General features: G+C 36.5%; 2 protein-coding genes across 2 annotated transcripts in view; one reads left to right on the top strand and one right to left on the bottom strand.

The window, feature by feature from the left end:
* LOC110885937 overlaps window positions 1-6,763 on the bottom strand; it is a 17,580-nt gene extending 10,817 nt beyond the window's left edge. Inside the window, exons 1-5 of the mRNA XM_035980182.1 lie at window positions 6,691-6,763; window positions 6,522-6,596; window positions 4,732-5,717; window positions 4,575-4,646; window positions 4,131-4,366 (exon numbers count right to left, since the gene is read on the bottom strand). Coding sequence (XP_035836075.1) covers window positions 4,131-4,366; window positions 4,575-4,646; window positions 4,732-5,717; window positions 6,522-6,596; window positions 6,691-6,712 — 1,391 coding nt within the window. The 5' untranslated portion in view covers window positions 6,713-6,763. The remainder of the gene's footprint in view (window positions 1-4,130; window positions 4,367-4,574; window positions 4,647-4,731; window positions 5,718-6,521; window positions 6,597-6,690) is intronic.
* Window positions 6,764-10,049: 3,286 nt separating this feature from the next.
* Window positions 10,050-12,347, top strand: LOC110885927 (protein FAR1-RELATED SEQUENCE 5-like). Its single transcript, XM_022133668.1, has 4 exons — window positions 10,050-10,300; window positions 10,472-10,730; window positions 10,920-11,483; window positions 11,568-12,347. Exons 1-4 carry the CDS (start codon window positions 10,050-10,052, stop codon window positions 12,345-12,347), a joined length of 1,854 nt encoding a protein of 617 aa, XP_021989360.1.
* The last annotated feature ends 92 nt before the right edge of the window (window positions 12,348-12,439 follow it).

Below are 12,439 nucleotides of genomic sequence, written 5' to 3'. Positions count from 1 at the left end.
CCACATAAGGGCTGGCGCCTTTTGAGGCATTATTGGTAGGAAATGCAGATCGCCTTTGTTGGGCGGAAGTAGGAGAGGTCCAATTATCGGGACCAGAGATGTTTTCCAGACAACGGACAAGATTGTCCAGATCCGGGAGCGTCTCAAGGCTGCCCGTGATAGGCAGAAGAGCTACGCTGATCCAAAGCGTAAGGATTTTCACTTCGAAGTGGGTGAAAAGTATTACTTAAAGTGTCACCCTGGAAGGGGTGATGCGTTTCGGCAAGAAGGGCAAGCTGAGTCCGAGATACATAGGGCCTTTTGAGGTCATTGAACGAGTCGGATCAGTTGCCTATAAACTAAACTTGCCTGAAGAGCTCAATGGAATTCACAATGTGTTCCACATCTGCAATCTCAAAAAGTGCTTCGCCGACGAATCGTTGGTGATTCCACACACAGATGTGCATATAGATGAGAGCTTAAAGTTTATAGAAAAACCCTTGTCGATTGAAGATCGACAGGTAAAGAAGCTTCGCAGAAAGCACGTACCGATTGTAAAAGTCAAATGGGATGCTCGTAGAGGTCCTGAATATACGTGGGAAGTCGAAGCTACAATGAAAGAAAAATACCCCTATTTATTTGAGTAAATCTCGGGTCGAGATTTATTTTAAGGGGGTGAGGATGTAACACCTCGAAATTTTGTGTCCAATGATGTGTTAACACGTGTCATTTGATTACACGTGGCATCTATAATAAATAAAGGACTAATTTTGACAAACCTTGAAAGTATATAAATTCGAGGGTTATAAATGTCAACAAGGGTAAATATACTGTATAGTATCCCTAAATAATGCTTAAACCTTCAAACGAATAAATTATAGATCGTACAAAAACAAAACGCGAAAGAAAGTGAGAGATTACAAACTACAGGGGTTAACTGTGTCAACATGTTTAATAATACCTCTGAGTGACCCTTTAACGTTCCCAAGACTTTGTAACGGTAGTATACCCACACTAAAATAATATATATGAATTTCGCGAAGTTTCGATATGAAACAAGAAAGTTACGATCGAATTCGTAGAAGAAGGGTTAAAAGCGTCAACAGTGAAAGTTAAGGCTTTCCAATATAAATAATAAATAAACCGGGGACTTAATAATGCGGGTAATTAACACGAGGCCCCTATCGGTAAATAACCGAGGGCCAAACCGCAAAGTTACCCCTTCAAAACCGAAAGGTCAGGCAAATCATTACGAAAGATTTCGTTATTAATGGCCCGATTCTGATAATCATGACAAAAGATTTAAAAATTCAGAAAATATAACCTTAGGCGACCCGCGTGAAGTTTCAACATAAGTTGAGGCGGGCCGCGAGCCTCCCTTATAACTCGCCTGATTTCTTAACTTTAGGCGACCCGCGTTAAAAAGCATGGGATCTCCCATGCGGGCCGCGTAAAGTGCCCAGATGCAGAAAAATGGTAACTACTTGGCTTTTGGAACTTGTGAACGATTATGCATGTAATTATGGGGCATGGGCACCCTACAAATGACCCATACATTTAGGGGACAACTACCCATCAGCTCTGGACTGATAGTAGAGCTTGTAATGATCATAAGTGGCCTTCTTTGGCTATAAATAGCCACTTCTTGTGCATTACCAATCACACAACTCAAAAACACTTATAACTGATCATTCAAGAGCTCTCTAGCTTTCCCTTCTGTTCTCTCATCAAGAGTTAACTTCTGTAAGTCGTTCATAACCATTTTGGTTTCACATTTCCATAGTTATAGCCTATAAACGCAACCGTCGTAACTAACGGTTGTCATTGCAATATCTTGCAAACGATTCAGTCTCATGACGAATCAAAAATGGTTATGAGTTGGTATTTATGTGGGTATTAAACCTCTAAAATGGTTCCCCCTGATCACCACTCTAACTATGTCAAATATCGAGTCAAACGCGCGGTTAAAAAGTCAACAGAAAGCTATTTTAGCAATTTAAGCATAATCTGTGATATATATGTTATGGAACCTGTTTTGATAATCATAAAACATGATAATAAGTATATAAACATGTTTGCGCTCGTTTGAATCGATCATTTACTATATAGAACCGGTTCGGAGCCGAATGTCGCAAAAGTTTGACTTTTGCTTTGACTCCAGTTCTGACCCGTTTTAGTGAGGTATAAAGATACCTTAGGACTCTCTTAGGACCAGGTCACATGTTGGTATACGCCTCTGTGGTCGGTTCATGAGTTATCCGAGTCTTTTACCTATTTCCGTCATTCGCCTAAAAGTTGACCGTAACGGCCTTTTAAAATTAAAACGAGTATTTCGGACACGTGAACGGACCAAAACCTTGCTTATTAAATTATAAGCATGTCCCTGAAGTTTCACGTCAATCCGAGGTCTAGAATGAGAGTTATGCTAAAAGGCGCACTTTTAAGAAAGTTTTACAATTAACGGCGCAATTAGCATAACGCCCATCTAACCCAAGTTTTCGTCACTAAAACTTTTACCCACTGTGGTAAAATAATATTTTGGGAATTTCAAAGATTTTTAATAATTTTTACCTTGCTCATAACCTGCGGTTATGGCTACGGTTCGGTAAATACCGAATATGCCCTTTTTGGCCAAAACGGGAGTTCTACAAGGTCTGTTGACCCGATTCCAGTTGCCACTGGTTTTAAATAATAAATAAAGTATTTTAAGCTTTATAAGCTGTTCGGGAAACTCAGATTTCCTGTAGAACTCGAAAAGCCTTTTTAAAAGTCTTTAAAATGACCGAAAAGCCCCTACGGGGCATAATAATAATTTAAACTCGTTACGGGCATTACGGAAGGTATCCTACTGATACCAAAATACTTTTAAGGCATATTGACTTAGGAAATAAGCGTACGACTCTTATGGTTAACCGTTTCGCCTATTCGCGCACACGGTACGGCTCATGAAACTAGTTTTCGTGCAATAGCCGATACGGGTCAAATTATACTATTTGAACCCCAAAATCCAGAGTATGAACTATAAACCCATATGAAACAAGTCTCTGAACTTGTTGGGTCCAAATCATACTCCATTCTCGGTTTTCGCCTTTTCGTGCGAATTAACCATATCTATATATATCGGAATCAACCGGTTTAAGCTACGGCTACTGTAAGGACCGTTAGGATTCTAAGAGGTTAATTAAAACCTTCGTTCCAGATTAGGAGCCCCAGTAAAAGCTATCGGTGACTTGATCTAAATTAAGGATTAATACTTGCAAAGGTAAATACTTTTGACTTATTTCCCCTATATGGGCTTGGGTTACGGTATATTAATACCGCTTGATTGAGCACTATATTCGTCCATCGCTTAGGTGGATAACTAAATAATATGATCGGCTCATTTAAACAGTTTTGTTGCTTATAAGCCTTTGGGGGGTTTAATGACCGTTGTCCCGGATATCCTTGGCATCATTTTACGAAATGGCCACGACCATCGACATCCCGGTGTAGGCGTACACCCGGTATAAAGTGTCGACATTAAAACTAAAAGACGTAGCCGTTGGTTTCTGTACTACGGTTTTACGCAAACGTGGTGTGTCTATAAATCTTTAACCCGGCACGACCCGGGCTACTGAACGCATAAAAGAACATGTAAAACGTTCACAAGATCATTATGAATTTTCCCAAGTTATAAAAGAGTTTGTGCCTTGTGCATTCAAATCAATTTTAATAAACATTTTCAAATGTGTCAGTTGAATGTATTTACCAGTGTAAACTGACGTATTTTCCCCAAAAAAAAAAAGATTAAGTGCAGGTACCTAAACGTAATTGGCTGGTATTAGCTCCCTAGCGTCGGGATAAGCCTCGCAAGCTTGATTGCAGTATCTAATGGAACAATACCTTACTTTTATTTTCGATCCACTGTGGATATTCAACTCTGTAATACATTGATATTATGATCAGAGGTTGAAATTTTTATATTTATCTTATGCTTCCGCTGTGCATTATATAATTGTGTGGTTTGACTATATTGTTGCCAACATCGTCACGGTAATCCCCCACCGGGCCCACCGGTGAGACACGTGGAATTCGGGGTGTGACATGTCCCTATGTCCATTTCATCTAAATTCAAAGCTAAAATATGTTCATTCGGATTCCACCCATCAAACCAATCCGTATTTGATGGTATGTCACCTTCGTCAATCGGATCTTCCCCATCCAGGTTTCCAGCCAGGTTTCTTCTGTTGTAGACATGTGTCGTATCCACTGGTGGTATTATGTACTCATCCGTATCTTCCATACGCTGATCTAATGTATTGAATTCGGTGAGGTTTTCTTGTACCGCAGCTGCCTCGTGTATCGGGATGTTGTCAGCGAAAAGGTCAGTGTACAGCGTCGAAGTGTTCTGTTTTACGATTTCGAATGGTGCGGTCGTAGACTCTTGATTTTGATGATCATCGCCATTGATGCGTGAGGCAGTAACATGTTGTTAATCCTGGCGATTATCATTTGCTCCTTCGTCTTTCTCCACTTCATCACAATCTTCAACATTTAGCGGCCCGTTGTTGTATAAATATTCTTCCACGTCGTCGATCATACCAGAGGTTACATACTGTATGACAGGCATTTTCACCAGCTTCATCGAAAATTTTGTGTCTTTTGTTGAAATAATGGTTGTATAGAAGCTGCATATTGTTTATTGAAAAAAACCAAATTATTAATATTAATATCGTATTTAGCATAACCTTTAAAGATGTGTACATAACATACCGTTAGGAATGCAACCGGGCCATTGTATTGTGAGTCTAACTTTTTCCAACCTTGTCTTGTTCGTTTCAGCGATTCTAAAACGAAGGAGCACCAATCCAGATTTGGAATGTCTTCCTCTTTGTCAATTGCAAGTAGAAAACTTTGTTTAACAGTTGTTGACTTTGTTATCTCTACAAACAAAGTGTTCCAGTAGGCTAGGAAATTTAGCTTGAATAATCGTCCGCCAGTGGTTTGCTTTGACATAGTTCTTGCAAGTAAAGTATGAGTAATTTTGTTTGTGTCTGGCCACTGGTTTTTGAACTCATCTATGGTTGTTTCTGCGCCTTGAGTAGCCGTATTTTTCTCCACTATTGCTCCTTTCCTAGGCTTATATTTTTCTCGTACAATAACATTACCCTTTGGAATACCAAACACGTCATGTACTGAATCTCGGGTGATTTCTATCTTGTGATTTCCTATGTTTAGTGTGCTGTATTGCTCGTCATAGTTTCGTACGAGCCAATACCCTAAACGTGTGCTTATATGATAAAGCTTTATATTAAGGACCTCACCAAATCCAATGCTCTTCACATCCGCCACCTGCGCTTCAGTAAAGTGCTTAACTGTATCCATAAAACCTGAAGGACTGCACCGTAGGCTTATTACATCATGATGATAATCATAGTACGGTCTTGGTTCTGTCCTAATAGGTTCTGCATCGGTAATCTTCCGTTTCCCCTCGATAGGATCCATCTGCTTTTCGTTTTTCGATTGTTTCTTTTTTACTGGCTCAAAGTCATCACCATCTTGGTTAGTTGTAGTATTTGGCCTTTTTCTTGTGTTTTCACCCCTTTTGACTATCAAGTCTCTAATAGGTACTTCAAAGTCATCATCATCATCTTGTAGACTTAATTTTGTATGCTTTTTATTAACCTTTAATTTCTGAGGTTGCTTTGTCATTATCGACTGAATCGGGGGCTCAAAATCATCATCATCATCAGCAACCCCTACATCATATTTCAATACAAAATTTAAATCAAGCAAACAATCATGCTAATGCCGCTTGTTATCTCAAAATCTCCAATTTCACAATTTTTAAGCTAGAACCGCTAGGTCATATCAAATATTCAACATATGTAATAGCAATCATGCTAATGCCGCTTGTTACCTCTAAATCACCAATTTCACAATTACCGCAGAAGCCCCAATATTATAAGTTTCATATTTAAAACTTGTAAATTTCCCAATTCACAATGTAACCTAATTCAATATTACATATCAATCATGCTAATGTCGTTTGTTAGCTCAAACGATTCAATTTCACAATTAGATCAGACGCCCCAATATCAAGTGGTAAAATTCCCAATTTCACAATGTAACCTAATTCCGCTAGTTCATTCAAAAGAATCATCATCATCTAATGTTAAGCCTGCTAATCCCGCTACTACATATCAATGAATCAACAAAAAATTACGCTTGTTCTTATCAAATAACGCTAGTTAACCAACCCTAATTTTGGCTTAAAAAACTTCAATCAACATCAAACCTGTAGTTAATGTCGTTTGTTAGCTCAAACGATTCAATTTCACAATTAGATCAGACGCCCCAATATCAAGTGGTAAAATTCCCAATTTCACAAGGTAACCTAATTCCGCTAGTTCATTCAAAAGAATCATCATCATCTAATGTTAAGCCTGCTAATCCCGCTACTACATATCAATGAATCAACAAAAAATTACGCTTGTTCTTATCAAATAACGCTAGTTAACCAACCCTAATTTTGGCTTAAAAAACTTCAATCAACATCAAACCTGTAGTTATGCCGCTAATGTGCACCGGCTTCACCGGATCATTTCTTTTCTTGCTCCGTCTTTCTCTTTTAGCTTCTTCAACATATAATGTAACCGCCGATTAGTTCAACTACAAAGTTGGGACTGGCTAACAAAATAAACGGGGTTCAGAAGATGATTTAATCGATACCTCTTAATGCCGTATTCGTCATTCTCAAGTGAAATCGATGGTCGTTGGTTGTTCACCGTTGTTAGTCGTCTTTCTCCGTCGGTCGGAATCGTTTGAAACTCACCGAAATTTTTGATTATCAAATATGGTTTTTTGATTAGATACTGAGTTTTAGCCGGGTATTTAGGTATAGGAAATTGACCATTTTAACCTTTGGTTCACATAATTATGTTTTAGACAGACATTTAAACAATTATTTAATCACGCTTTTAATCCCTTGATCTTACGGTCAGGATTATCACGTATGTAATGTACGATTACTAATAATGTAGGTTAACCGCTCTATATATATATATATATATATATATATATATATAGGGTAAGGTTCATGCGAGAACCACCCTTATTGCGAGAACCGCGAGAACCAATGTGAACACAAAATAAAATCTAAAAAAAAATCAAAAAAGCACTCAAAAATTTTTTTATTTTTTTTAAATATTTTTCCTAAAAAATTCGCTATATTTAGTTACAAAAAAAAACGTTTTTTTTTTCGATTAACAGTTATCCATGCACATGTGCATATGTATCATTACTTCGACAAATTCGGTAATACGTTATCGGGAATAGACAATTGCACTTTAATTTACAATACCATTCATAATTCACTACTTTTTACATTACCAATATTCAAAATGCACATGTGCATCATTAGGTATAACCATGATATAACGTGTTTTGTTACAAAAAGTTTGTGATTTTGAATGGAGAAGTAGGCCCATATACATGTTTCTTGGTTCGTTATATCTAGTGGTTGATGGTTTGGTTATAGTTGTCAATTTATGATGTAATATGTTGGTTGGATGGTATAAATGGTGTTTACATACATGTAATAAAGTGAAAATATTGGTAATGGTATTGTATTATGGATGGTAGGAGGTAATGGTATTGTATTATGGATGGTAGGAGATAATGGTAGTGTATTATGGATGGTATGATAGATGAAAGGGAAAGTGTATTCAATGTAGTGTACCAAAACACCTTATTTCATGTTAATACATATAGATGCACATGTGCATTTCTAATATTGGTAATGTAAAGACTATTGTATTACACATGGTACTGTAAATGAAAGTGCAATTGTCTAATAGTTGTAATGAATTACGGAATTTGTCAAAGAAATAACAAAAATGCACATGTGCATGTTTGTGTATTATGGATGGAATGATAGATGAAAGAGAAATTAGTGTACCAAAACATCTTATTTGATGTTGATACATATAGATACACATGTGCATTTCTAATATTGTTAACGTAAAAAGTAGTGTATTACACGTGTTAGTGTAAATGAAAGTGCAATTGTCTAATATTTGTAATGAATTACGGAATTTGTCAAAGAAAATATACAAATGCACATGTGCATGGATAACTATGACTCGAAATTTTTTTTTTTTTTGAAATTTTTTTTATTTTTTTATTGTAAACTAAATATAGCGAATTTTACAAAAAAATAGTAAAAAATAAAAAACAAAATTTGGGTGTTTTTTAGATTTTTTTAGGTATTACTGTTTGTGTTCACACTGGTTCTCGCGGTTCTCGCAATAAAGGGTGGTTCCTAACGGATCTTTGTCGTGTATATATATATATATATATATAGGGAGAAGATCATGCGAGAACCACCTCTTATTGTGAGAACCGCGAGAACCAATGTGAACACACCAAAAATGCCTAAAAATAGCTAAAAATCACACAAAAAAATTTTTTTTGAATTTTTTAATATTTTTTATAAAAAAAATCGCTACTTTTCGAAACAAAAAAAAATTTTAATTTTTTTTTAAAATTTTTTTTTTTTGCTTCTAAAAGTAGCGATTTTAACATAAAAATATTAAAAAAAGTCAAAAAAAATTTTTAGATTTTTTTAAGATTTTTTTTAGATTTTTTTAGGTTTTTTTGGGGTTTAGTTTTTAGCATTTTAGCTTTAGGGGGGGTGGGGTTAGGTTTTTTTTAGCATTTAGCTTGAGGGGGGGGTTAGGTTTTTTTTTTTTTTTGGGGGGGGGGGGTTTAGGTTTTTTTTTGGGGGGGGGGGGAGGGGTTAGGTTTTTTTAGGTTTTTTTAGGTTTTTTTAGGTTGTGTTCACATTGGTTCTCAAGGTTCTCACAATAAGGGTGGTTCTCGCATGAGCCCCTCCCTATATATATATATATATATATATATATATATATATATAGAGGAAGTATAATGTACAAAAGGGGTAGTCGTACTTCACGTACGCTAATATGCTGACCGTCAGATCTGTTTGATCATCTCGCAATTAGGGTTTAATCATTAAGGGCAGATTAGTATTTTTCATTCTTGTCACAGGGGTAATTCAGACATTTACTAAAAACAAGGAAATTACGCGAGTTCGTTATCTCCAGCATCCCGGTAATTACGATCAGTTTCAGTTTCAATTAATTTCCATTTTCAAATTATAAAATTAGCGGTTATTGGTGGGCGAGTAGGGTTTCATCAGTTTTTTCTTTGTAATGGATCCACAGAGTAGTAATGCTCGAAACATAGATGATGTCGAATTTGAAGATGATGAGGTCGATACCGGACATGATGATGCAGAGCAATATCGGAAATCCGACATCAGACAACAACGTTACCTTAGACGATCAGACTAGTAAGTTGTAAAGTAAATGGCTTTATTAAATGTGTTGTGTTTTATCTCCATCATTTTCACAATTATTAGTTTTCTTAAATGTATTTTTAATCACGAGTGTTTGTTTGAATTCAAGAGAAGTTTAATTTACTGGTTGTTTTTTGTTTATGCGGTATTAGATTCTGAAGCGTTATTATATTACATGCGTTATTTATAGTTGATGCGTAATTTTTTTTTTTGTTTCAATTTTCGTGATTTTATTTAATTTCTCTGTATGTTTATAATATTTTCTTGTTGTCATTTTTTAAATGTAGATGAAAGATTGTATATCCCAGAGGTAGCTTCATCATGTGTTCCTGTTATTGGAATGGAGTTCTCTTCCATAGAACAAGCATATGTTTTTTATCAGACATATGCCAAGAAGGCAGGGTTCTCCGCTCGAAAAGGAGGTGAACATCATGTTGGTGGTATTATCAAGTCTAAATATTTTGTGTGTTCAAAAGAGGGGTATAAACCACAGGTATTTGATGAGAATTATTCGAAGTTGTCTAAGCCATATAAACGTAGGAACAGACCGACTATTCGAACCGGCTGTAAAGCACAAATTAAGCTTTGTTCGACGGATGGGGTGTTGTTTAAGGTTGATAAGTTTGTTCAATCTCATAATCATTCATTCGTGTGCCCCAAAGATATGCACTTATTACCAGCTTATAGACATCTGTCTGAGACACAAGAATAGATGATATGGGAGCTTGGTACATTGAATCTTGGGCCAGTGAAAGCCTTTAATATAATGAGAAAAAGATACGGAGGGTTTGAAAATGTAGGCGCAACTAAAGACGATTGCAAGAATTTTAGAGCTAGGATACATAGCTACATCGGACAGTATGATGCAGATATGGTTATCAATAGGTTGACCGATAAAAAGCAGTTTATGGTTGATTATTCATTCTTTCATTCGGTCGATGAAAACAAACGATTAACCGACCTGTTTTGGGCCGATGGCTTGTGCAAACGTAATTATGCTGAGTTTGGAGATGTCATATAGTTTGATGCTACATTTAAAACCAACAAGTTAGTCATCACTTCAAGCTTATTACTGTTATTTTTTTTTATAATCATCTTGTTTTTTTATTCATTTTTTGAATTCACATTTTGAAGGTATAAAATGGTTTTTGTACCTTTTACTGGTATTGATAATCATTGTCGAAATGTGACACTTGGAGCCGGGTTTTTAGCATCCGAAAGCATTGAATCATACAAGTGGCTTTTACAGTCATTTTTGAACTCATTTGGTAAGCAGCCGAATGTGGTTGTCACTGATCAGGATCCCGCGATGAAACAAGCCATCGAAGCAGTGTTCGATAAGAGTAGGCACAGATTATGTATGTGGCACATAATGAAGAAACTTGCTGATAAGGTTAGGTTCAAATAGAGTATGCGTGATTATGTTTAGAACTGGCGTAGTAGTTGTATTGGCTTCATATGTTTATTTGCCCAGACTAAAAATATTCATCATGCGTTATTATTTTCATCATGCGTTATTATGTTCATTATTCATTTTTTTCATTACCCTTGTTCAATAAGTTCCAATTCTTTGGTTTAATAGGTCGGACATCAGCTGTGCAATAACGAAGACTTTAAGAGACGTATGTGTGACATTGTATGGACAGATTCGATTACGCCAGAAACGTTTGAGAGAGACTGGAAGCTGATAATGATTGATTTCGGTCTAACTGAGAATAAGTGGATTGATGATATGTTTGGCATGAGATCTTCGTGGATCCCAGCGTTCTATCGTCATGAGCCTATGTCTGGGCTTATGCGGACCACTTCTAGATCAGAGAGCGAAAACCATTTTTTCTGTCAAGTGGCGAATTCTCAACTTACCCTTGTTGAGTTCTTTAACCATTTTGATGGTGCAATGGACATTCAAAGATTCAACCATCGGAAGAATGACCATATATCTAGAAATACAGTCCCCGATAACTTTTCTGAATCTACTCTAGAGGATGATGCCATGAAAATTTACACCAGGTCAATTTTTGCTGATCAACAGACAGAGTTACAAGGAACACTGTCCGAGTGCCTTCCGATGGAGACTAAAATTGAGGAACCTTTTTTGAAGATAAGTATGAAGGATTGGAAAGCTCACGGCGACGGTTTATTAGAGGTAATAGTATATACACCAGCTAATATGCGTTTATTGCCAAACCATGTTTCCTTTTTATTTTATTTTTATTATTTTTTTGTGTAGGTATGTTTCAAGAAGGGGGAGGATGTAATTGCATTATGCACTTGTCGCAGGTTTGAACAATATGGATTGTTGTGCAAGCATATATATTTCGTGTTCAAGATGTTCAAAGTGAAGGAAATTCCCAACAAGTATGTAATGAGAAGATGGACTAAAGATGTGGTACCGAATGATCTTAATAATACATTTGATATTACTGTTGACGGTGATGATGCGCATAAAAAGGCCAAAGAGGTTGCGTATGAGATTATGCAGACTGGAGAGTATCTTATTGGTAACCTGATCAAAGATTTCGATCATCTACTTATAGTCAAGGATCGGATGAGAGAGATGAAAGAAATGGTTGATGAACTTCGCATAACCAAGCCCATCGACCCTAAGTTTGATAGATATTCAAGGTTAATTGGTTACGAGAAACCAAACACTGACGATCCACCTACAGTCCGTGTGCCAACTGGTATTAGAAACAAAGGACGCGGTTCACATAAGCGCATTAAATCAAAAAAAGAGAAAATTATTAGTCTAAAAGGCAAGAGAGGTCAGACATGCAGTCACTGCAATATCAAAGGTCATGACATTCGAACTTGCAAGGTGTTAAAGGGTGAAGCTACTGCTGCTGATAAGGTTGCCAATAAGGAGGGGAGGAAAAGAAGAGCAATTCAGTTAGAGAAGGATCCTAATTTAGTTGATGAAGAGGAAGAGGAGGTTGAAACTGGTGACGAAGAGGAGTTTGAGGAGTCCGACGAAGCAGAAGATAGTGATTTTGAATGCGAAGACGAGTAGTGTTTGAACAACATAAACATTCCATATTTAATGATTTTGTTATGACTGAACTTTATGTAATCTATGACATTCACATGTTTTTTTACATGATA

The sequence above is a fragment of the Helianthus annuus genome, chromosome 2, assembly GCF_002127325.2.
Source record: "Helianthus annuus cultivar XRQ/B chromosome 2, HanXRQr2.0-SUNRISE, whole genome shotgun sequence".
Classification (NCBI taxonomy): domain Eukaryota; kingdom Viridiplantae; phylum Streptophyta; class Magnoliopsida; order Asterales; family Asteraceae; genus Helianthus; species Helianthus annuus.
Note: the sequence above shows the minus strand (reverse complement) of the source record. Positions and strands in the feature narration are given on the sequence as shown.

Bases quoted from the DNA above. Each gene is read 5' to 3' on its own strand.
- LOC110885927 (XM_022133668.1), top strand. From the start codon at position 10,050: ATGATATGGGAGCTTGGTACATTGAATCTTGGGCCAGTGAAAGCCTTT. The intron at 10,301-10,471 runs GTTTTGGGCCGA...CACATTTTGAAG, and splicing joins AACAAACGATTAACCGACCT to GTATAAAATGGTTTTTGTAC. The intron at 11,484-11,567 runs GTAATAGTATAT...TTTTTTGTGTAG, and splicing joins ACGGCGACGGTTTATTAGAG to GTATGTTTCAAGAAGGGGGA.